General features: G+C 44.4%; 2 protein-coding genes and 1 pseudogene across 3 annotated transcripts in view; 2 read left to right on the forward strand and 1 right to left on the reverse strand.

The window, feature by feature from the left end:
- Window positions 1-12,424, reverse strand: part of LOC311250151 (kinesin-like protein KIF20B) — a 15,832-nt pseudogene extending 3,408 nt beyond the window's left edge. The window contains exons 1-24 of the transcript XR_014624929.1: window positions 12,318-12,424; window positions 11,529-11,638; window positions 11,350-11,430; window positions 10,481-10,600; window positions 10,173-10,311; window positions 7,308-7,492; window positions 7,143-7,185; window positions 6,903-7,048; window positions 6,591-6,663; window positions 5,981-6,092; window positions 5,357-5,428; window positions 5,124-5,270; window positions 4,880-5,042; window positions 3,943-4,248; window positions 3,691-3,794; window positions 2,561-2,681; window positions 2,077-2,194; window positions 1,913-1,974; window positions 1,635-1,754; window positions 1,298-1,454; window positions 1,027-1,218; window positions 789-913; window positions 410-583; window positions 29-167 (exon numbers count right to left, since the gene is read on the reverse strand). The product of XR_014624929.1 is annotated as a kinesin-like protein KIF20B (transcript). The remainder of the gene's footprint in view (window positions 1-28; window positions 168-409; window positions 584-788; window positions 914-1,026; window positions 1,219-1,297; window positions 1,455-1,634; window positions 1,755-1,912; window positions 1,975-2,076; window positions 2,195-2,560; window positions 2,682-3,690; window positions 3,795-3,942; window positions 4,249-4,879; window positions 5,043-5,123; window positions 5,271-5,356; window positions 5,429-5,980; window positions 6,093-6,590; window positions 6,664-6,902; window positions 7,049-7,142; window positions 7,186-7,307; window positions 7,493-10,172; window positions 10,312-10,480; window positions 10,601-11,349; window positions 11,431-11,528; window positions 11,639-12,317) is intronic.
- Window positions 12,425-12,549: 125 nt separating this feature from the next.
- On the forward strand, window positions 12,550-18,203 carry bbs1 (Bardet-Biedl syndrome 1). Its single transcript, XM_084342075.1, has 7 exons — window positions 12,550-12,912; window positions 13,810-14,236; window positions 14,850-15,032; window positions 15,236-15,367; window positions 16,018-16,124; window positions 16,285-16,405; window positions 16,699-18,203. The coding sequence occupies exons 2-7, from the start codon at window positions 13,859-13,861 to the stop codon at window positions 17,527-17,529; spliced, it is 1,752 nt and encodes a 583-aa protein (XP_084198201.1). The 5' UTR covers window positions 12,550-12,912; window positions 13,810-13,858; the 3' UTR covers window positions 17,530-18,203.
- Window positions 18,204-19,092: 889 nt separating this feature from the next.
- Window positions 19,093-21,801, forward strand: LOC311250457 (leukocyte cell-derived chemotaxin-2-like). The gene is made up of 4 exons (XM_084342152.1): window positions 19,093-19,258; window positions 19,584-19,695; window positions 20,540-20,691; window positions 21,542-21,801. The coding sequence occupies exons 1-4, from the start codon at window positions 19,228-19,230 to the stop codon at window positions 21,706-21,708; spliced, it is 462 nt and encodes a 153-aa protein (XP_084198278.1). The 5' UTR covers window positions 19,093-19,227; the 3' UTR covers window positions 21,709-21,801.
- Window positions 21,802-23,512: the final 1,711 nt, after the last annotated feature.

Below are 23,512 nucleotides of genomic sequence, written 5' to 3' on the forward strand. Positions count from 1 at the left end.
AAACCTGACTGATCACAGTATTGATCTACCTGTGTGTCAGAGCTTCCTGCAGCTCCCTCTGTTCTCTCTGCAGATCTTTGATCTGTTGGGATTTCTGAGCTGATCGCTCCAGCGCTGCCCTTGCTCTCCTTCTTCAGCTTCTCCATGCTGCTGCTGCTCCGCCCCCCCTCCTCCTGAACCAATCAATCAATCAATGAGTGCTCAGATAGTTTAACAGCTGGTGTGTTCAGTTTGTATGATACATGATTAGTTCAAAGCACTGAGGCCGCCCTGATTGATTACAGCGAACAGACGAGGTGATAATCGATCAATACATGTCACCTGAGCTGAACGTTATCACTCTGCTGTGTTTTAATCAATAACATTTCAATTCATATAGATGACGGATCAATAAAACAGGATCAAGAACCTTGACTTCCTGTCTCAGACGCTCCACTTCCTGAGTCAGACTGTTGATGGTGTCAACCCTCTCCTCTGATTGGCTCTCCAGGCCCTGGAGGCGGGTCTTTGCAGTGTTGAGCTGCTCTGATAGGCTGTCACACCTGTCAGTCTGCTCTCTGCACTGCGTCTTGAGGCCAGTCACCTGGAAATAACAAACAGGTGAGAACAGTTGATATTTATCAGTTCCTGTCATTGTGTGACGACTTTAATGAAGCCTGTAATGTTCAGAGGTCACAGTGATGGTGTCTGACTGTTACCTAACTGAACATTAACCTCAGTAAAGGTAAACGTGATGGGATCGTACAGGTGTACCTAATAAAGTGGCCACTGAGTGTAAACAGCTGTACCTCTGTCTGCAGCTGGAAGATGCCGTTCACCAGAGCTTTGTTCTCCTTTGTCAGTCTGGAAGTTTCTCTCTTCTCCGAGTCCAGCGACGAGAACACCGAGTCACAGTTTGGACACTCGTCCAGACCTACAGGAGAAAAGGAGTGACAAAAGTATGTGGACGACATCAGTGTACATGTCACCACAGGCTGTCCACATACTTTTCCATGCAGTGTGGCATTTTAAAGGCTCAGCTCCTACCTGTCAACGTCTGCACCTTCTGCTCCAGCAACACCTGCTCTTTCTTTAGCTCCTCCACCTCCTCCTCATGTCTCCTCAGCTCCTCCTCCAGCGCCCTGCTCCTCCTCTCCTCCCTCTCTCTCAGCTCACCGATAGTCTCCTCCTTCTTGTCGTTTTCCTCCTGGAGCCTCCAGATCTCCTCCTCCAGAACCACTGAGGAGGATAAAGAAATACAATAAAGGCTCTACAGCATGAAGCCTCCTCCTCGTCCTCCTCCTCCTCCTGCTCTCACCTCTCCTCCTCGTCGGCCCTCTCTCCTCCTCTTCTTCCAGAGATTCACGCTGCCGTTTCCTGCTCTCCTTCTCCTCGTCTCCTCCCGTCCTCCTTGCACAGTGGCAGCTCTGCTGAAGCTGCAGCAGCTCCGACCGGATCGTCTTCACCAGGGCTCTCTGAGAGACAGGAAGCATCAACACGTCATGACAGGACACTTCCTGTGTAGCTTCTACCAACTGATTTAACAGAAATGAGCTGCTGACTGGAAACAGCCTGATCATAAACCTAACGTGTGTCTAACTGTGTTTGTAGTGGAGCGACTCTGACGTGAACCAGTACAACAAACGTGTGTTTACGTCTCTGGTGGCGTCCTCCACGGTGGCGTCCATGGCTGCCTGCAGTTTGTTGATGATGTCGTCTTTCTGCTCACAGATCTCCATCAGCTCAAACAGCTTCTGCTGCTGCTGCTGCAAACTCTGGACATAAAACAGATCATGAACAATGTCAAGCTCAGCAGGAAGAAATGTATTTTGTTGAATACATGAATCACTCCGGACTGAGTTTAAAGTCCCCAGTCTTCTACAGTCCAGTAAAAAGGTACACCGAGACACCAAAGAAGAAGAATCTAGAGAACCTCTTTGGCCTCCTGCAGTTGATCCAGTGACTGCTGCTTCTCCAATCGCAGCGCCTCCAGCTCTGCAGGCACAAATCAACACAGAGGTTCAAAGGTCAACATTACATCACCCAAAGCACTCAGAATAAGTGTGTGTGTGTGTGTGTGTGTGTGTGTGTATGTACCTGCAGTGTGTGTGTGTTCAGTCAGACAGTGGTGAACACTCTGAGCGTCCTCTCTGATCTTCTCCAGGTCTTCAGTCAACGAGCTGATGAATCCCTCCAACACAGCTGTCTGCTGCTCCTACAAAACGATTATCGTCAATAATCAATAATAATAATCAGTAATGAGACGGAGTGTGTTCAGGGGTCGACATATAAATGGCCCGGTGGCCCAGACGTACTTTTTAAACCGTCAGGGCCACCAGAACGCTGCAAGCACTGGCCCGGTGGGGCCAGCATGGATTAAAGTTCTCCGACTTATGCATTTGCACTTTTTTACCTCAGTAATGCAGTATTAAAATAAATGTTATTAAATCAAATTGTTCTTTTTTCGTTATTATGGGGATCGATTCCTGGGCCAGTGGTTACAATGGTGGGGCCAGTGATCTTCTAAAGATTTCCCTTATTGTCTACCCCTGGTGTTGATAACATCAGTGTTTTTAGTCACCTTGCTGTTGTCAGTGCTGACAGCAGACAGGTCGACCGTCTTGCTGACGAGGCTCTTCAGGATCTCGACTCTCTTCTCAGCTCTCTCCTCGAGGATCTCCCTCTCCTTCTCCAGACGATCACTGACACAAACATCTTCAGTCAGTTTCATCTTGTTACAAACTCAAAGACTCTGATCACACCTGGTGTCACCTTTGTCTTGAGTGATCTGATCAGTGCTCAGTGCTCAGCGCGTCACTTCACAGCTACATTAACGTCTGAGTGACCACCTGTGATGTGATGTCACTTCCTGCTCTATATGAAACAAACCCGTCCATCACTGAGACAAACAGACTCCATGTTTCTACTCAAAGACAGAAAGAAGTTCATGTAGAACATTTGCTGAATTTACAAGAAGGAACAAATAAGTCAGAATCAGTCAGAGACAGAGTTTCACACAGTTTATAAAGTGTCTCCAACTCAACAACTCACTAAACTGACACATTTGTTAAGGGAGTCTGGGGACAAAGAAGTAGCCTATACTGGTTACTGGTTAGTGTGTTTGTAAAATGTGAATGTTTAGATCAATAACATGTTTCTTCTGTCATAAATTGAGTGTAAATGGTGAAATCAGTGTAAACAGTGTGTTCAAACAGCTGCTAAATGTTGGCAGGTAAGACTTTAGCACTTTAGACACAGAAGCAGACAGGCTGGTACAGCCATGCTGCCACAAACTGACACTTTTTACAAGGAAACAAACAACTTACTGTTTTCATTTAATGCTGAATTTACAAGAAGGAGACAATGATTCAGAATCTGTCAGAGACAGAGTTTCACTACGTTAGAAAGTTTGTTTTACTCAACAACTCTTAAATCACTACATTTGTTAAGGGAGTCTGGTGATGTTGAGGTTGTCTTCTACAGAGGACAGTTGTGTAGACGGTGCTTCATGTGTGTACACGCTCTTAGAGGAATGTCGTCACATGCGGTCCAGACCGTCTCTGGATGTGTTCTGAGTGATCAGATCTTAAATGTGTTCATTCACGCCCGAGCAGTGCACCTGTGATCAGATCCTTCAGTTCAGATGTCTTTATGTTTTTAGCTTCAGACAACTTGTCTGATGTTCCGTCGTCTCCCTCAGTGGACTGTTACCTGTAGTCTTTCTCCATCTTGTTGAAGAGCTCCATGAACTCAGCACTGACTTCTTCTCTGATCTGAGCCTCCAGAACCAAACGCAGCGCTGCCTCTCTGCCCGACTGCGCACACACACGCGCGCGCGCGCACACACACACACACACACACACACACACACACACACACACACACACACACACACACACACATTAACATCCACCTGATCACCTTAGTTTTTTTGCTTAAATCAGATTAAAATGAGACTGTTACCTTCTCTTCTTCCTCCATGGTGCTGTCCCCGTCCTCCTCGTCTTCCTCACCTCCTGCCTCCAGCACTGTTCCCTCCATCGCGCTCTCCTCCTCTTCTTCCTCCTCCTCCTCCTCTTCCCAATCTTCACCATCCTCATCCTCCAGCACATCCTCCAGGCTCGTGTCCCAGGCGACCATGGAGCTCTTCCTGCCCCGCCCTGACACGTTCCTGCGCCGGTCGGCCTCGTCGATGATCATGGAAAGTTCCATGGCCGACCTGTGGGGGGCATCGTCCGGGACCACCGGCCTCGAGTTCAGAACCACTACCTGGACGAGAAAGAGAGGTGCAGTCCTCAGGTAATCTGACAGTTAAAGAAACGATCCTCTGCTCCGTGATTTAATCACTATTTTTAAATTTTGTAAGAAATGGTCAGAATTTGAAAGTAGCTCCAAAACCGTAGGGGGCAGCATAACCACTAACGGCTGTTCACTGCACTCTGTGGCTGTAGCAACTAGCTGCTGTTAGCTCAGTTAGCCATGGAGCTAAGTAGCTCTATTAGCTGACTTGAGTCTCACTTGAGTCTGGGACTGAACTCAGACCGGGACTGAACTCAGACTGGACTTAACTCAGACTGGACTTAAGTCAGACTGGGACTGAACTCAGACTGGGACTGAACTCAGACTGGAAAGTCAAAATTCTCTCAATGTGAAGATTTTCTGGTTTGTTTCCTCCATGACAGAAAACTGACTGTCAAAATATTTGAGGACGAAACACTGATCGACATTTTATAGAGCAACTGATCGATTAACCCTAACTCTAACAGATGAAGCTGCGTACCGTCAGTTTCTGATGGGAGCTGCAGACACCTCTGAAGTTCAGCGCTCAGCTCTCGTTATCAGCACCAGTTCATTCTGTCGGATGGTCACTGTACGTGTGTGTGTGTGTGCGTGCGCTCACCTTCTGGGCGAGGGCGGAGAACTTGAGGACGTTGAGTGTCTCGTCGAAGCAGGACGAGTTCTGGTTGATGTTGACCACCATGGAGACCCGGCCGGCACCACAGAAGAAGAACTGCAGGAAGTGGGTGAGTTTGGACTCTCTGAAGGGGATGTGGTGCTGAAACCTGCAGAGACACGGATCATCAGTCATCCTGGAGACTTTTCAAACATCGCTGAGCTCTGACTGAAGCTGACAGACGTCCTACTTGGCGTGCTGGTTGAGTTTCATGGCGCTGATGCACTTCCCGAGCGTCAGCAGCGAGCTGTTGATATTTCCAGCTTCCTTCAGTCTCTCTCCGGTGTTGTGAGTCCGAGAGCAGCGCTCAGAGCCGGCCAGGTCGCACAGAGCCAGCCTAAACACACAAATGATCATCTACAGCCCACACTGAAGGTCTGACTGAAGCTAGAACATGCTGATGTGTAAACTGTGTGATCTTACTCGCTGATGCCGAGGACTCTGGGAACTCCGACGTCGTCCACTCTGAGGATCCTGATGGAGAAGATGCTGTGGCTGCAGACACACACATGAAAAACATGACTCCTCTGCTCACACATTAACACAGAGGCTGCTGACGCTCATCTGTCTCAGACTGTCTCAGCCTCATTCACTTCAATGAGAGGTAAACACGTCAAAGGTCCGTCAAAAACTTCAACCAGGCTCAACTCTTCCTGCTTTGGTCAGTTGAATACATGAAAAACTCGTTCATGGTGGATTATTTTGCAATGTGAACTCTGTTTCTATGGTTTACTCACGGTAGTGAGGACAATAAGAGATTAAAAAGCTGCTGCTGTTCGTCTCTATTGTAAATCTGTGCAGTGTTTTGGTGTCTGATAAACATTTAAACTCAATCTGTTCCTCCAGCTGGATTCAGTGTGAGTCATCAGAGTAAAACGTTTGCTAGTATCTGATCTCGTCAGCAGAGCCGCGTGCTCAGCAATACAAGAAAAACCTGAATCTGTGTGTTGAACTGAGAATAATAACTGTTTGAAAGGTAAACATGTAAAACTAAAGGACTCAAAATAAGATGTTTGAGTGTTTGAGGAAGCAGAAACGTTGTCAGACCTCCTGCTCGACAGCTGGTTCAGTCTGGTTGACGAGAAACTCTGGTTCTTCTTCCCGATCTTCATCACTCTGTAGGCCTCCTCAGAGCTGTTCACCTGCACCCAGCGCAGGTCTGAAACATGGAGCACACACATGAACACACACAGCAGTGACTCTGTACAGACACAGTTCAAGTTTTTAATGTGGAAGAGATGTTTCTTTGGTTGTTTCTCTGCTTTTAAATCATCTCCAGCTGCTTCAGTTGTTCAGCAAAATGCTGCAACTCTGTTTTACTGTGAAGCTCAAGAAATGTTCTGTGGACTACGAGACTTCACCTGACACTCCCACTCAGAGTTTAAAAGCCTGCAGCTCCTCCAGTGAGAAGTGAAGAAGCCTCTTGGATGAGACATGAAATGTCTTCAACAAACTGGAACCAGTCCAGTTGACTACGATACAGAACTATGATTTAATCAGTTAGATTGAATATTGTGAAAATAAAACATTTATGTCACCTCACATGTTCTTCACGCATACATAAATGTATCACGTGAAATCTAAGACGTCCGTCAGCTTGCCAGTCATTGAACTTAAAAGAGCAACATCAGAGCACACGCTTGTGTCTGAGCGTTACCTTTGATGAAGGAGTTTCCTTTGACGTCCTGTGACAGACGCAGCACCGTCCTCCTGTGGTGTCCACTGGGAACCTGAACATCACAGATCAATCACATGATCAATCACAGCTGGACGACTTTAAGTGTTTGAGGTGAGGATGTTTCGTCTGAACCCATCTGTGTTTCCAGCACAGGGAGCTCAGGTGAGACATGAAATCAACAGATCAGTAAGAGGCAAGACGTCCAGTCAACACAAAGGGTTAACAGAAGTCCCGACTTATTTCTCAAACAACTTAATTATCGAATTACAAACGTGTGTGTGTGTGTGTTACCTGTTCCAGTAAGTCGTGGATGTTGTCATTGTAAATCTCACAGAATGAAACCCAGACAGAGAAACGGACGTTTGAGGCGACGTCCAGACAGAAACTGTCGGCTTCAGAGACGCTGCTGACACTGCTGTCAGTGCTGACAGACGAGCCTGAACACACACACGAAGACACACACACACTTTGAGCACTTTGTGTCAACCATGACGTCCTAAACGTTCTTTCTTCAGACTGAACGTCACTGACCGTCAAGAGAAGTCGATCTTCCAGACATCAGACTTCTGTCGCTCTGCAGAGACAAACATGAGACACACTAGTTCACACTCCACGCTCACAATGTACACAGGTGGTGTGATTGTATTTCCTGTGTGTATGTGTGTGTATGTGTGTGTGTGTGTGTGTGTGTGAGACCTCTTTGAGCAGCCTCAGCAGGTTCTTCTTGCTGCTGCTCTCGGCTGCCTGCTGGTCCGGAGTCAGTCTGCTGTAGTCTCTGCAGCGCTGAGGCTTCAGATCGTTCCGACCGTACAGACGACCGTCGATACTGTTGAAGATGACCGACAGAGACCGCGGCAGCAGACCGCTGTCGTGATCCGGACCTGAGAGACAGAAAGAAACAAGAAACAGTCGATATGTCGATATGTAGTAGTCGATAGTAGTCAACAGTAGTCGATATGTATCATGTGGGGAACTTAAAGAAACAGTTCACCCAAACAGTAAACTCAGTCATCGTCTCCTCCTGATGATATAAAGTCAGGCTCAGTCATCGTCTCCTCCTGATGATATAAAGTCAGGCTCAGCCATCATGTCCTCCTGATGATATAAAGTCAGGCTCAGCCATCATGTCCTCCTGATGATATAAAGTCAGGCTCAGTCATCATCTCCTCCTGGGCCCAGTATTTCAAAAGTGATCTGACAGGATTATCCTGGTCGGATTGGATTAAATCTAGATCTGATCTGAAAACTGGGTATTTCAACACAGATCCAGAGAATCCTGATCCTGAAGATCAGGATCCAGCTCTGGTAATCCAATCCTCCCTTGAATCCAGATAAAAGGCTGGATTTGGGTATTTCAAAACACAAGGCAGATATCTGGATCAACTTGATACCAAAATTTCAGGATCATTTGAATCCCACCTCAGAGGTGGGTTTGACTTGGATTGACAAAGTTTCAGCTCCACTTCTCCCAGATATTGTTACTCAAGATGTTCATTACACTTAATCTAAAGTGTCGGTGTTGTAGTTTTAACAAATAATTAAAGTAATTGTAAGAAATTTAAAACATAGTAAAATATTTTAATTTTATTTAAATCACTGACCAAGGTATATACTATGAAAGCAATGCTATTACAATTTTGAGCAGTTTCAAGCACTTTATTCAAACTCCTATTACTTGAAAACCTTAAATGTATCAATGCAATTAAAGCATTTCCAAGGATTTCCAGCACTCGCCCTGTTGTAGCTGAGTGTCCATGGCTGTGAGTGGACTCTGAAAGTAGGTGTGTGAGTATCTTAATCCACAATCCCACATTGTGTTTATGTACACAACAACATGACAACATCACCAGCATTACTGTAGCACTCTGACACTTCTGAGCAAACCGTGTAGTTAATACTCAAACTGTGTAGCGTCATGTTTTCTAAGTACTGCAGCAGGTCTGTGCACATGGAGCCTATTTATCAGTCTGCTGTGTTGCCAATGACGTCACGCTAACGACAGCCCGCTAGCTGCTTAACACACAAGTCAATGGAGCCGGGCTAGCTCCTGCTAGCACGGCCGCGGCTCAATTAGAGATCGCTACGGCCTGGTTTTAATAAGGTGACGATTCAAATAGTTGGCTTGCATGATATGTTGGTTGGCGTCCGTATGGTCTTTTAACCGCTGCACATTAGACGACGGTAAACTCAGACTTTTGACGTGAAAGTCGCGCTCTCAGCTGCTCCTTTTGCGGAGTAGTCCGCCATGTTTTCAGATCGCGGAGGCGGAGACTTGAGATCTGGAAATCCGTATCCGGCCAGGTCGGGATCACGGTGATCCACCCTGCCAGTGTTTTGAAATACTCAGATAAAGTCAGCAGGATCACCGTGATCCATGACTGAGAAAAGCAGGATTTCATTATCCGGACTCTGATCCAGATTACAAGTTTTGAAATACTGGGCCCTGATGATATAAAGTCAGACTCAGTCATCATCTCCTCCTGATGATATAAAGTCAGGCTCTGTCATGATCTCCTCCTGATGATATAAAGTCAGGCTCAGTCATCATCTCCTCCTGATGATATAAAGTCAGGCTCTGTCATGATCTCCTCCTGATGATATAAAGTCAGGCTCAGCCATCATCTCCTCCTGATGATATAAAGTCAGGCTCTGTCATGATCTCCTCCTGATGATATAAAGTCAGGCTCAGTCATCATCTCCTCCTGATGATATAAAGTCAGGTGAAGTCTCGTAGCCCACAGAACATTTCTGGAGCTTCACAGTAAAACAGAGTTGCAGCATTCTACAATATATTTTTCACAGTATGGAGTTGAAATAGGAGTCGTTTTGGATCATTACACATCAACATGCACGTCAAAAAAAGACCTAGATGAGAACCCTGAAGAACCCACAACAATACGCCGCTGCAGGAATGAGTCCTGTTACCCCGACAGGAATTAGCATTTTTGCACTTCCTGTTGTCTCGTCTCCAAGTTAACTGGTTTTTAGTTAACTGTCTGAAATAAGGTCTGTGGTTGGATTTTCTTTTGTTCTCCAACATAAAATCCATCATTAAATGTCCCACAGTTTAATTATAAAGCTCTTCCGTGTGTTGAAAACAGTTATTGGTTGCTAACAAGTGTCTAAATGAGACTGTAAACAGTCAATTAGAAACCAGGTTTCCTGTTAAAACAGCAGAGAATAAATCTATCAGAGGAAACCAGGTTTCTCTCATCGCCCACCCTGGTTACACAAACTGGGCTTACATAAAATTAAGAAGTCAGGTTACTGCAGTGAATATAAAATGCACTGACAGTCAGCAGAGGAACTGAACAGGGACAAACTGGTAACAGCACTGTAGCTCATATAAACTGCAATATTCAAGTTAGAGCAAGCTAGCGACTGTGGCACCTTCAAATGTCTCGTTCTGTCCGACTAACAGCCCAAAAACCTGAAGAGATTCAGTTCATCATCAAACAGGACGAAGGAAACCAGAGAATATTCACATGTGAGGAGCAGGAACTGAGAATTTTGCCATGTTTTCTTTAAAAGAGGACAACTGATGCAGGTTGTGTTTCTGACCCAGGAATGTGAAGGTTTTTCCAGCGTTGGTGACTCCGTAGGTGAACACCAGACAGTTTCCTCCATCCAGAACGTCTCGGACCGAAGCCCGAACTGAACCCTCAAACACCTTCCTCTGACCGGCGTCCGGACCGAACACCTCGACGACACAACAACCAGAGTATAACGTGAAGACGAGTTATGAGAGAGTCACCTTATTAACCAGGAAATTACGATTAAATAAGAAAACAGTGTCTGTAGTTGTATCTCCGTGAACATGCGGATCAAGTCTTCAGTACAGACAGACAGACAGGTGACGTCACAGCTACCTGTGTGAAGGTGAACCTCTGTGCTGTCTGTGGGAGGGACTTGTCGCTCTGTCGGTTTGATTGACAGCTCCTGGGCGCCTTCAGGACCACAGTGTCTGGTCCCTCAATGGCCACACACTCCTGAAGAGAGACAGAAAACAGGGCTGATTAAACTTCAGACTACAGTCATAGTAAAGCTTCTCTGTCTCCAACAGGAATCTGGATGACAGACAGCCCTGAATTAACATGATTAATACAAAGAGAATACAACAATGAGTACACAGGTAGTACACAAAGTACACAGGTTAACACCAACAGAGAGAAGATTCCTGTTTTAATTTCCCACAGCTCAAAGTGACGTCTTCAGATCATTATTTTGTACAACCAACAGTCTGAAAAACAAAGATATTCACTTTGCAATCTCATATGATAAATAAAACAACTCTGATATTTATGCTGACTAATCAGATTAATCAACAGTTGTTGCAGCTGTAATCACTCCTGATAGAGCAACAGTGAGATTTTCACAGTACGATATTCTCAGCAGAAGAGTTTGCTGGTTAACAAACACTTTATTATTCAATATTATGACCTGACAGACACGAACCTTGACATATTATTACTCTTTAACAAAAACTAATAAGGTAGACAGTGTAGATAAGCAAATGCAGACAGGATGATAACCATCAGCCTTCATAACGAGCTCTCTCTGCTGCAGTGAACTTATTATTTTTATTCTTTAAAAGTCTCTGAAACTCACATTCTTCTGATGGAGGACTCTGAGACCTCCGCTTTGGTTTTGAAGTCGTCCCTGTTTTTTAAATCTCAGCTGTGGATGTATGGATGTTGTGACCACAGTTGGAGTGAGTGAGTGAGTGAGTGAGTGATACCTGTGAGTTGCTCTCGGCTGTAGTGAACGGTCGAACCCTCAGGTAGACCTGCAGGTTCTCCGACTGTGACTGAACGCTGTCCTGAAGAGAGAGAAGGAACAGAAATCACTCAAACATCTACTGAGATCAGCAGACACCAACACAGACAGACAGACGGACAGACAGACAGACCGACCGACCTGTGCTGGCAGAGCAGCAAATTCACCGAGCAGATCTCTCCTGATGTCGTCTACCTCCACTGGACCGACTCTCTCCGGCTTCCCGGCTAAACAAGACTCCATCATCTTTGCTAACACACACAGAGGGAGAGGGAGAGAACATGTAAACATCAGCCCTTCAATCTTCATCAACTTCACTTTTGCACGTTGTCACAGCCTCATCTGTTCTGTGTGGAAATTCAGGCCAGTCCCTTCAAATCTGGTGGAGATCAAACATCAGCTCCACCATAAATTGATCCATTACAGATCAATATATTGATCTGATCTTTTCCAGCTGTCGGTGAACAGCCAAACCCATTCAGGTTCATATCTTTAAACAGGCTATGTCGACTTTACCAGTAGAATATGATTATTTAAACATGTCTTCATTCAAGACCCATCTCGTATGTAAGCGAGCAGATATCAGTTCAGCGTGATTTCTGAGAGTAATTAACAGAACATATCTTAAACTTAAACTTTATTTATTTTTATCTGCGCCTGTTCGCTGTCTAACTCACTCCGGTTCAACTCAACCGGTGATTCAAACACAGTGTCGTCAGTTAATATTGAGACGAGCAGAGACAGACAGCAGTAACAGATGTAACTTTTAACTACTGTTACTGTTGTTGTTAGCATTAGCCACAGCGAGCTAACCCTAAAATACCGCACACACACGCGTGTTCTGGTTTTGATTTAACGTCTCTTGACTACAAAACATGTTGTATAACAGCTGTAAAACTTGAACGGACATTTAGTCAAACTTTAACTCACTCTGGAGGCGTTTTATTCACCAGAAACAGTATTTAAAACAAAAACCATCGACAGGAAGTCTGGTACGTTAGCTCCGGCTGCTTCTCTCCTCTCCGCGGTTTAGTTTTTAAACTGAGACGGCAGGACCAATCAGATGTCGAGCACTGGGAGACGTCACGAAGATCTCGTACCCGCCCCCCCCGATACGATCTCGCGAGAGTATATAGCTTTATTAAAAAGCTAATAAATGATGAACTGGTTTCAGTGCAGTGTTACATTTCGGATCAATTTAAAGAAACTCATATTGTTTTATTCATACTGAGTTTATTTCCGTGAATTCTAAAAAAAAAGTTACCAACGGCGGGTGAGAGTGACGTCATCGGCACGGGACAGAGTGAAGGCGGAAGGTCTGAAGCGGATTAGTGGATTACAGCCTCAGAGACAGCAGCTAGCTGCGACTTCAACTCTTAATCCGGATCTAATTAGACTCTGTGAAACAGTTTCTACGGTTTTTATTGAAGACACGTCAAACTGCTTCGACATAAACTACGTTAAAAGGAAGAAGACGTCACGAGCCGCTGCGAGGAGACACAGCAACCCGGTTTCCTTGACAACGGTGAGAGAGCGTCATTCCTGCTGTTGATCAGCTGATCATCATCATCGATCATGTTATTAATGAGTTACTCTGTGACACACTACAGACAGACAGACAGACTACATTCACTGCAGTACTGGTTCACTTTTAAACCATATAACTTTAATTTCACTACATTTATCTGACAGCTGTAGTTACTGTGTGAATCCAGACTTCACAGCCTGAACATGAAGTCAATGCACAGACTGGATTTGCTGTTTATACTGAATATAACTCATATAAGACCTGCTGCAGCCTAAATAACCAGGCAGGAGCAGGTTCATCGGAGTGTTGTACATAATTAACAGATGTATTATTTATCCAGTGCAGCTCATGTGGCGATCGCCCAAAATGATATTGATTATATATATGTATGTATATATATATATATATATATATATATATATATATATATATATATGTTGATTATATGTATATATATATATATATATATATATAAAAGAGAAACATTATTTACTTTACTTTTCACTTACCTAATGCAGAAATAAATCATTTTAATATTCTAACATGAACTAACATCAATAAGTAGCTGCTGTTTATGACTGTGGTGCAGGAACAGGTCTGATGCTGCAAATATTCACATCCACACATCTGACAAATACACGTGTCTTCATTTCTGATTGATGAAGATGATGATGATGATGGTGATGGTGGTGAGGATGATGGTGATGTAGATGGTGATGGTGGTGATGATGATGATGATGGTGATGATGACGGTGATGATGATGGTGATGGTGATGTAGATGGTGATGGTGGTGATGATGATGATGATGGTGATGATGACGGTGATGATGATGGTGGTGATGGTGATGATGATGATGGTGATGGTGGTGATGATGATGGTGGTGATGATGTTAGGTCGGAGCTCACCTGTCCAGCAGACGAGGTGTTCCTGTCAGACGCCGTCATGTCGTCTGTGGAGTCTGGCGTCGACGGAGGGAAGTGGCTGGACGCTCACTACGACCCGGTGGCAGGTCTGTACACCTTCTCATCCTGCGTGGACCTGGCGGACCTGAGCGGGGACGGGGAGAGCCGGCTGGTGGTGGGGGACCTGGGCACCGGCTCGTCGGGCATGAAGCTGAAGGTGTACCGGGGCACGGCACTGATGAGCGAGAGCACCCTGCTGGACTTGCCCGCCGGCCTCGTCGCCTTCTTCATGGACCTGCACGAGCCGCGCATCCCCGCCGTCGCTGTGGCGTCCGGACCCTGCATCTACGTCTACAAGAACCTGCGACCATACTTCAAGTTCACCCTGCCCAGCCTGGAGGTCAACACGCTGGAGCAGGTCAGTCAGGATGTAACTGAGTACATTTACTCAAGTACTTTGCACGTTCGAGGTACTTAAACGTAGCAGACAATGGAAATACTCAAGTATACTTGAAGTACACTCCACTGCATGTTGGAGACAAATGTTGTACTTTTTACTCCACTACGTTTATCTGATAACTTTAGTTACTAGTTACTTTACAGATAACATGCTGCATCAGAGCCAAATAAGTACATTTGTAATTGATTTCTATAAGCAATTGGATTAAAAAACAATAAAAACAAATGTAAATATATTTATAATTTACTTTTACTTGTACTTTTGATACTAAAGTACACTTTAAGACTTTTACTCGAGTACTATTCATATGGGTTACTTATAAATTTACTTTTACTCAGGTATGATTATTGGGTACTTTTACTGAACTACTTATGGCTACTTATAATCAGTGGTGGAAGGTAATTAAGTAGATTTACTCAAGTACTGTAGTTAAGTAGTCCACAATGTGGAGGTACCTGTACTTTACTTGAGTATTTCCATGTTCTGCTAATTTATACGGCCTGTGCTGAGGCAGAGTGGTGTAACTGAAGCTGAGTGTACCTGTGACGTGTGCTGCTCTCTGATTGGTCAGGACGTGTGGCAGCAGGTGAGGGAGGGTCAGATCGACCCTCTGACCCTGAAGGAGATGTTGGAGAGCATCAGGAAGAAGGCTGACGTGCCGCTGTCCGTCCGCTCGCTCAGGTTCCTCTCTCTGGAGACCGACGACATGGACGAGTTCGTCCAGCTGCACAAGCAGCAGCCAATCAGACGACAGGTACAGCTCATTATAATATCAGTAGCATTATGATGTCATGACGTGACGTTACAACATATCATTTGATATAAAGAGTGACAAAAATCTCATTTCAGTTCAAAGAGAAGAATTTTAAATAATCAGACTTTCAGGGTTTTATCACATAGTTATCATGACATCAGCCCCTCGCTCGCTCTGATTGGTTGGTCCTTGCTGTGTTTCAGACGGTCATCACCTGCATCGGGACGCTGAAGAAGAGCACGGCAGACGAGGACGGCGTCAGCTGTCTGGTGATCGGTACAGAGAGCAGCGACGTCTACGTCCTCGACCCCGAAGCTTTCATCATCCTGTCCAAGGTAAAAACATCACACGGTCCTGATGCATGATGGGAATCTGTCTTTAGTCAAACGTCCCACAAAGCAACGTTAAAGGACCAAACAACAGTAATGTGGTAACTGGTGACTTATATTTTTAATGATTTAATGAGGATCAGCCCTCCTGACCAAGACTTCAGTGAACTTTCCCCTGAAGTCTCAGACAGGTCCTCTGTTTACTGACGGTGATGATGTGATGAAAACTTCTCTTTGTCTCTTTGTTTGGTGGGTCAGGATCTCAACCACAACACATTATAACAGCATCCACATGATTACAAACAGTCTGCTGAGACACGTTCAGACTTACAGCATCGCTATGATGCGCTCCGTCACGCCTCTTTGGGCTCCATGCTGTACAAGAATCAGCCAGAATCCTGATTACAACAACAACAACAGGACTATTGTTCTGATCCATGTTTCTCCTTCACTGGGTGACTTTAACAAAATGTTCTGATCAAATATACGTGCTCGGTATTAAACATCAGTGACTAACACACATCAATAACACATTAAAAACCAGTAGAGGGCCTCACTGACAAACAAAACCATCTCCATGACAACTGAGGAGAGCCATGAGATGTGGCAGAACGCCTCTTTAACGTGTGTGTGTGTGTGTGTGTGTGTGTGTGAAGATGTCACTGCCCGCTGCTCCCACCATGATGGACGTGACGGGTCAGTTTGACGTGGAGTTTCGCATCACGGTGGCGTGTCGCAACGGCAACATCTACATCCTGCGCAGGTGAGACGCACCTGACGGACACCTATTACCCTGTTTGTCCTGACAGCTTTCTGAGCCTTTTCTGATCCCGTACACGTGATGATAGCACAGTTCAGACATGAAATGAGAGTTACTGTTTGAGGACTCGGAGCTGACAGGTGTGTGTGCCGCTGCTCTTCAGGGAGTCGGACAAACCAAAGTACTGCATCGAGCTGCCGTCTCACCCCGTCGGTCTGGTGAGAGTCGGGAAGAACGTGGTGGTCGGCTGCACCGACGAGAGCCTGCAGGGCTTCACACAGAAGGTAACACACACACGACACACGAATCTTTAAACTGTGCTGGCTCACTAACGACTCGAGAGACACAAAATACTGAAAGACACAAAAATAAAAGAATGAATTAACACAAGAATGTAGAGAGATTTCATAAAGAGGCAGATCCAACAGACAGCAGCTGACCCGGTTTACATCAGGCAGAGTTCAGATTCAGGAAGCATTCAATCCAACGACCCGTCTCTACAGTGACCTGTCCACGTGTCTCTTTGTGTCTCTTTGTGTCTCGTGTTGTGTATCGTTGTGTGTCTTTGTGTCTGCAGGGGAAGAAGCTGTGGAAGGCTGTCCTCGCCGCTCCCATCACCACCATGGCTGCCATGGACCTCCCCACTCGGGGATTCCAGGCAGTTCTGGTGGGCCTGGCCAACTGCGAGGTCCAGCTGTACCGGGACAAGAACCTCCTGAGCACCATCAAGACGCCCGACGTGGTCACCAGCATCTGCTTCGGCCGATATGGCCGCGAGGACGGGACGCTCATCATGACCACTAAGGGAGGAGGCCTGATGGTGAAGATCCTGAAGAGGACGGCGGCGTTTGACGACAGGGACAGTGCTCCCGGGCCGCCGCTGGCCCAAAGCGTCCGGCTCAGCGTGCCCAAGAAGACAAAGCTGTACGTGGACCAGACACTGAGGGAGCGCGAGAACGGCTTGGCCATGCACCGCGCCTTCCAGATGGACTTGAGCCGCCTGCGCCTGGCGGCGGCCAAAGCCTACGTCAAGGCGCTGGAGTCCAGCCTGACGCCGATGTCCTCCAGCCTCACCGAGCCGCTCAAGATGAACGCCGTGGTGCAGGGTCTGGGTCCGTCCTTCAAACTGACCCTGAACGTCCAGAACACAGCGGCGTGTCGGCCCGTCATGAACCTGGCCATCAGCTTCTTGTACGACGAGAGCCTGTACCAGATGAGGAACCCATACATGAGGATCCCCATGCTGGTGCCCGGACTCATCTACCCTGTCGAGACCTTCGTGGAGTGCACCAGCGACAAGGGTATCTCTGACATCATCAAGGTATTCGTCCTGCACGAGGGGAGGAGCTCGCCGCTGCTGACCGCCCACATCAACATGCCCGTCAGCGAGGGACTGACGCTCAACTGACATCACACAACACCTCAACTTCATTCATCTGAAACGGACTAAGCTGTATTCCTGACAGGACTGAACTGAGGACAGTGAACCTCACCTGGTGTCACGTCGAGTTCAGACCACGTTCTCAACACAGGAACCAGACTGAGACCACTTCCTGTTGAATCTGTCCAATCAGCGTCCGTCTGTGTGATGTCCTGTTTCCTGTTTGTTTGTTAGTAAAATATAAGAGCTGAACTTCAGGTGTGAAACAGTGCCACCTGCTGGACAGCTCTTACTTTATTTGTCATAAAACCTGACTGGAGCTCAGCAGAAATCCATTTATAAAATCTTAGATTTAAAGGAGCTGCTGACATATCAAATTATCCATAAATGCTTTTATTCCTCAGAAACTGAAGTCATGAGGTGAAACGACCTTGTAGAGTTTCACTGAACGTGTGATGTGCTCAGATTGTTGTTGAGGTTAAAACAGTAGAGATGCAGGAGTAAACTACGGATTCATCAACAGGCTGTTTGGGATCAAAACCACTCAAACATTAACAGTGCAAAGATGTTTAGATATTGTCTGTTTTTTAAATGTATTCTTGTATAAACCAAAGGCAGAACTTTATTTACAGCTGTTATTTCTCAGCAAAAAAGAGATTTTCTTTGAAAAAGCTAAATAAATATTTATTGTTGACACCTGACATTCACACGTCTGAGTCACCACATCTGATCACATTTTATGTTAAACTTCATGTAGAACATTTGCTGAATTTACAAGAAGGAACAAATAAGTCAGAATCAGTCAGAGACAGAGTTTCACACAGTTTATAAAGTGTCTCCAACTCAACAACTCACTAAACTGACACATTTGTTAAGGGAGTCTGGGGACAAAGAAGTAGCCTATAGTGGTTACTGTTTAGTGTATTTGTAAAATGTGACATGTCTAGATCAATAAAATGTTTCTTCTTTCATAAATTGAGTGTAAATGGTGAAATCAGTGTAAACAGTGTGTTCAAACAGCCGCTAAATGTTGGCAGGTAAGACTTTAGCACTTTAGACACAGAAGCAGACAGGCTGGTACAGCCATGCTGCCACAAACTGACACTTTTTACAAGGAAACAAACAACTTACTGTTTTCATTTAATGCTGAATTTACAAGAAGGAGACAATGATTCAGAATCTGTCAGAGACAGAGTTTCACTACGTTAGAAAGTTTGTTTTAACTCAACAACTCTTAAATCACTACATTTGTTAAGGGAGTCTGGTGATATTGTGGATGGTAGTTGACTTCATGTATTACATTTAATGCTGAATTTACAAGAAGGCTCCAATGATTTAGAATTTGTCAGAGCTGTTTTACAAAGTTTGTTCAGTTTCTCCTCATGAAACAACTCTTAAATCACTTCATTTGTGAAGGGAGTCTGGTGATGTTGTGTTACTGGTTCATTGGTTGGATCAGTTAAACAGACAAACAGATGTGAACAAAGTCTGACTGAGCTTCATTATTAAACTTGATGAGATGAACCTGCAGCTGCTGTCAGTCGACACAGACGACTCGTCAGGTCAGCCAGCTTGTTGTGAAATAATGAAACTTCCTGTTGACCTGCTGCCGTCTGCGTCACTGTGGACTTTTCACTGTGTTGAAACATCAGCTGCTATAAAAGCTGAGCGAAGGCTCATTGAAACACAAGAACCTCTTCACCTGGATCAAACTGACTCTTCAGGATGAGACGTGTCATCGTCATCGTCGTGCTCGGTGAGAAACTGAATCGTCTGATGTTGCTGATTTCATCCTGATTATTTCTGACCAATCATAAGCTTCAATGATTCGATCGTCCCGCTGCAGCTTTTGATATTTAACACCTCGTTTACTGCAGTCAGTGATCACGATGTAAACTACACATACACAACTACACTAACATGAACATGTCAGCCCATCACGGTTCAACACAATTAGAATTGTCATGTTCACATCGTCCTCAGAGGCGATTGAAGAGCAGCTGAAGTTTATGAGAATGTGTGTGTGTGTGTGTCTGTCTGTGTGTGTCTGTCTGTCTGTCTGTGTTTGTGTGTGTGTCCAGCTGTGTTGTGTGTGTGTGATGCTGTGACATTCGGTCCGCTCTGCAGTGGAAACCCTAACAACAGCAGACGGGGGTCAGACTCCTGGGGTCAAGGACACTACGGGGCCAGACGGTAACACAACACAGTAACACAAAACAGTGACACAACACATTAACAAAAGACAGGTACACAACAGTGACATAACACAGTAACACAACACTGACACAACACAGTAACACAACAGTGACACAACACAGTAACACAAAACAGAGACACAAAACAGAGACACAACACAGTAACACAACACTGACACAACACAGTAACACAACACTAACACAACACAGTGACAAAACACAGTAACACAACAGTGACACAACACAGTAACACAACACAGTAACACAACACTAACACAACAAATTAACACAACAGTAAGACAACACATTAACAAAACACAGTAACACAACAGTGACACAACACAGTAATACAACAGTAACACAACACAGTAACACAACAGTGACACAACACAGTGACACAACACAGTAACACAACACAGTAACACAACACAGTGACAGTACGTTACTTGTACTTTTGATACTTAAGTACATCTAATATCAGATACTCTGAGACTTTTACTTGAGTACTATTAATATGGGGGACTTTCAGTTTTACCAAAATAATATTTAACACCATCTCTTTATTTTACTCGCGTATGAATTTTTTACAACACTCATACTGATCAGTGGTTGAAAGAACTGTACTTACATCTACTTGAGTAGAGTTTTGAGGTACTTGTACTGTATTAGAATATTTACATTTTGGAGACAAATGTAGTACTTTTTACTCCACTACATTTATCTGCTAACTTAAGTTACTAGTTACTTTTCAGATTACTGCGGCACATTTTTAAATCAACATTGAATCCATGTGTATGTTTGTCTGGGAGTGAAGCAGCTGTTAACAGCTGGATGTGTTTCAGGGGGGACAGGGTCCACAAAGGTCTGGACATCGTGTGCAGCGACGGCTCGACCGTCTACGCTCCGTTTGACGTCACGCTGCACGGAAACGTCATTGTGTACACCGACCCGACAAAGGCAGTGATCAACGACGGCATCAACCTGAGAGGAGAGGGTCAGAGACTCCTTTTACTCCACGACATCTCACAGGGAAACATGTGTACCTTTTACTCCACTACAGTTACCTGACAGCTTTAGTTACTTTTTTACACACAAACACACAAAGAGTTTATCAAATGTGAGGTTGTGTTATAAACGTAACTAAATGCACCACAACAACACATTCAAACTCAATGAAGACGTAAAATAATTTATAAAATGTGAGATTGTTTTTAATTTAATTTGTTTTTGTGTTTATTTCACTTTGTTAATTCTACTTTTTCTTTAGTTCTCCATTTGAGACATTAATGTATTAATTTTTGTAAATGTATCCACTTTTTGTTTTTATTATTTATTTAAAGTGGTTGTAAACAAACACGTAAACAAAAACCTTTAAAACTGAAAAAACTCTATTTTGTATAAATATGTTTTCTTTTCTGCAGTTTGTTATTATCCCTTTTTATTTATTTATCAAGTGTGACACAAACAAACACAAGTAAATAAACAGGAGAGTGAATATAAAGTTATATACATAAAGTTACAAGAGAATTGCACATTTTTGAAGCTAAATAATGCTAACATTTATTATTAATATTATCTTTGGTGCATTAAATGTCATAGTAATTCATTGAGTCATTTATTTATATATTTTTGATTTTTGCAAATAATTCAACATGAGCTTCACCTCAACAACTCAGTGATGAACGACTGAGACACAACCATCGGAGCGAACGGTCACGGCCTGACATCACTTTAACTACTTCACTACTTCACTACTTCACATAACATTTTGAGTGCAGGACTTGTACTCGAGTATTTGCACAGTGTGGTATTTGTACTTTTACTGAAGTAATCTGTTCCTGCAGGTCTGTGCTTTAAGTTGTTCTACGTTCGGCCTGATAAAACCTCTGGATCTGTGATGAAGGGCCACAGGATCGGCACCATGCTGCCCATGCAGAGCGTTTACCCCAGAATCACCTCACACGTCCACGTCCAGATGTGCAACAAGGGTGACCCCACACAGTACTTCTGATGGACCCACGAGGAGTTCTGTAACATCTGGGTCCACATCAAAGATGTTTTTCAAGCTGAACGCACTTCTGTTAATAATAAAATGGAAAAAGCAGATCTGTTGTGATTCTTTAATTATCAGGAAGTACAAATACTCTATTACTGTCCTTCAGTCCATGTCTCAGTATCTGTACTGTCCTACAGTCCATGTCTCAGGTATCTGTACTGTACCTGAGTATCTCTGTGACTTTCCCTCTCTACATCTGAACACAAACATCTGAACTTTCTCCTCCTCACAGCTTCAAAACAGCCTCGTTACTTTAGTTTGATGCTTTTGAGGTGAATTATGGATTATTGTTATTTGGCGTCATCGCACGCCACCTTCCCAACATCACAAGACTGATGTCGACCTATCAGAGCACATCACGCACGGCAGATGCAGCGAGACGAAACAAAGACGTAAACAGACAGAGAGGGAGGCTGGAATGGGGAGAAAAGGCGCGTTAGTGTCTCATATCTGCAGAGAGTTTCTTATTTTCTCTCTTTGTTGCTGCTCGGGACGCTTTACCAACCCAACATGTGGCTATTTGACGTCCTGGGAATGAGACTCAACTATCAACTATCTTTGTGGTGCGTTCAGGAACAGCTGGGACAAATCCTACTGACTCTACCTTTAACTTTAATAGTCTTTGAATTATATTAATTTGACGTGAGCTTCAGTTAGCTTTGACCACAAATGTCCTTCAGAGGGAGACTTTTTACTCTGATACTCTGAGTACATGTCAGAGCCTGTACTCGATTACTTTTACTGGAGGAAAGAAGCTGAGTCAGCAATTCTACTTTTACACGACTATCTGAACGTCCCCTGGAGGACAGACTGTGGGGACTTTGACCAGCTATGTCAGGAACAAACATCACTTTGTGTTAATGTAACTACAGTTCACTGACAAACAGCGTCAGAAACATGTTTGTTTTCACTCTCAGCTCGTTCTCTACAGCACCGATCAGCTGATTGAAATAATCACAGAGAACCAAACAGTCTTAATGTTCTTTTCTTTATATAAACTCAGTCATCAGGATGTCACATATTTTTCTTTTCTTTGGCATGAACGGACCTTTTCTTCAAGAAATGAACAGAAATCAAGCAGAACATCACTGACAGTAATAACAGACACAGCAAACATACAAACAACTTATAAAAAACATTCCTCAGTCAAATGAATTCAAACTACAAAGACACCAAAAACAATTAAAATAAAGACAAACTGGACAAAAATCTGAATCAACTGCTCGTCCTGATAATCAGCTCCAGGTTCATCACTACAGGTACAACTGGACTCATTAAGTCCATTTAAAATTAAAACATCTGACTCTCACCATGTTGTCAAAGTTCAAAACCCTGAGAATAAAGAGTGTGGATCAGCTCACTGCTTCTCGTTGGCACTTTCCTCACAGGAAGACTTTTGTTTCTGATATTTGACACGAAGCTTAAACCGACCTATAAAGGGTTTTTAAAAAAGACCTGAGTTCAGAAAACACCTGAAACTAAAGTCGAGCTTCTGCCTCCCTGAGTTTTGTCTTCCAGGCAACAAGGAACAGATCAGAGCGAGTGTCCACCGAGCGGACGGATCAATCTCTGCGATCAACTCGCTGCCCCTGCGACTTTTCAAGTTATCAGAATCAAGTAAAAGACAACGTCTGATTTGACTCATTTGTTTTGGAAATCAAACCTCCTTGTTAACATAAAGATCAGGATGTAGATTTGTACAGTCTGTCAGGACACCCATGAGACCGCGTCTGTTGCCGTGGTTACAGTGAGGCTCATG

Source organism: Pagrus pagrus (genome assembly GCF_965226575.1).
Source record: "Pagrus pagrus genome assembly, chromosome: 21".
Classification (NCBI taxonomy): domain Eukaryota; kingdom Metazoa; phylum Chordata; class Actinopteri; order Spariformes; family Sparidae; genus Pagrus; species Pagrus pagrus.

What these genes read in the sequence shown, in the direction of transcription:
- bbs1 (XM_084342075.1), top strand. Translation starts at nt 13,859, where the DNA reads ATGTCGTCTGTGGAGTCTGGCGTCGACGGAGGGAAGTGGCTGGACGCT. An exon ending in AGGTCAACACGCTGGAGCAG is followed by an intron (nt 14,237 to 14,849) that starts GTCAGTCAGGAT and finishes CTGATTGGTCAG; the next exon opens with GACGTGTGGCAGCAGGTGAG. An exon ending in AGCAGCCAATCAGACGACAG is followed by an intron (nt 15,033 to 15,235) that starts GTACAGCTCATT and finishes GCTGTGTTTCAG; the next exon opens with ACGGTCATCACCTGCATCGG.
- LOC311250457 (XM_084342152.1), top strand. Translation starts at nt 19,228, where the DNA reads ATGAGACGTGTCATCGTCATCGTCGTGCTCG. An exon ending in GGACACTACGGGGCCAGACG is followed by an intron (nt 19,696 to 20,539) that starts GTAACACAACAC and finishes GATGTGTTTCAG; the next exon opens with GGGGGACAGGGTCCACAAAG. An exon ending in CATCAACCTGAGAGGAGAGG is followed by an intron (nt 20,692 to 21,541) that starts GTCAGAGACTCC and finishes CTGTTCCTGCAG; the next exon opens with GTCTGTGCTTTAAGTTGTTC.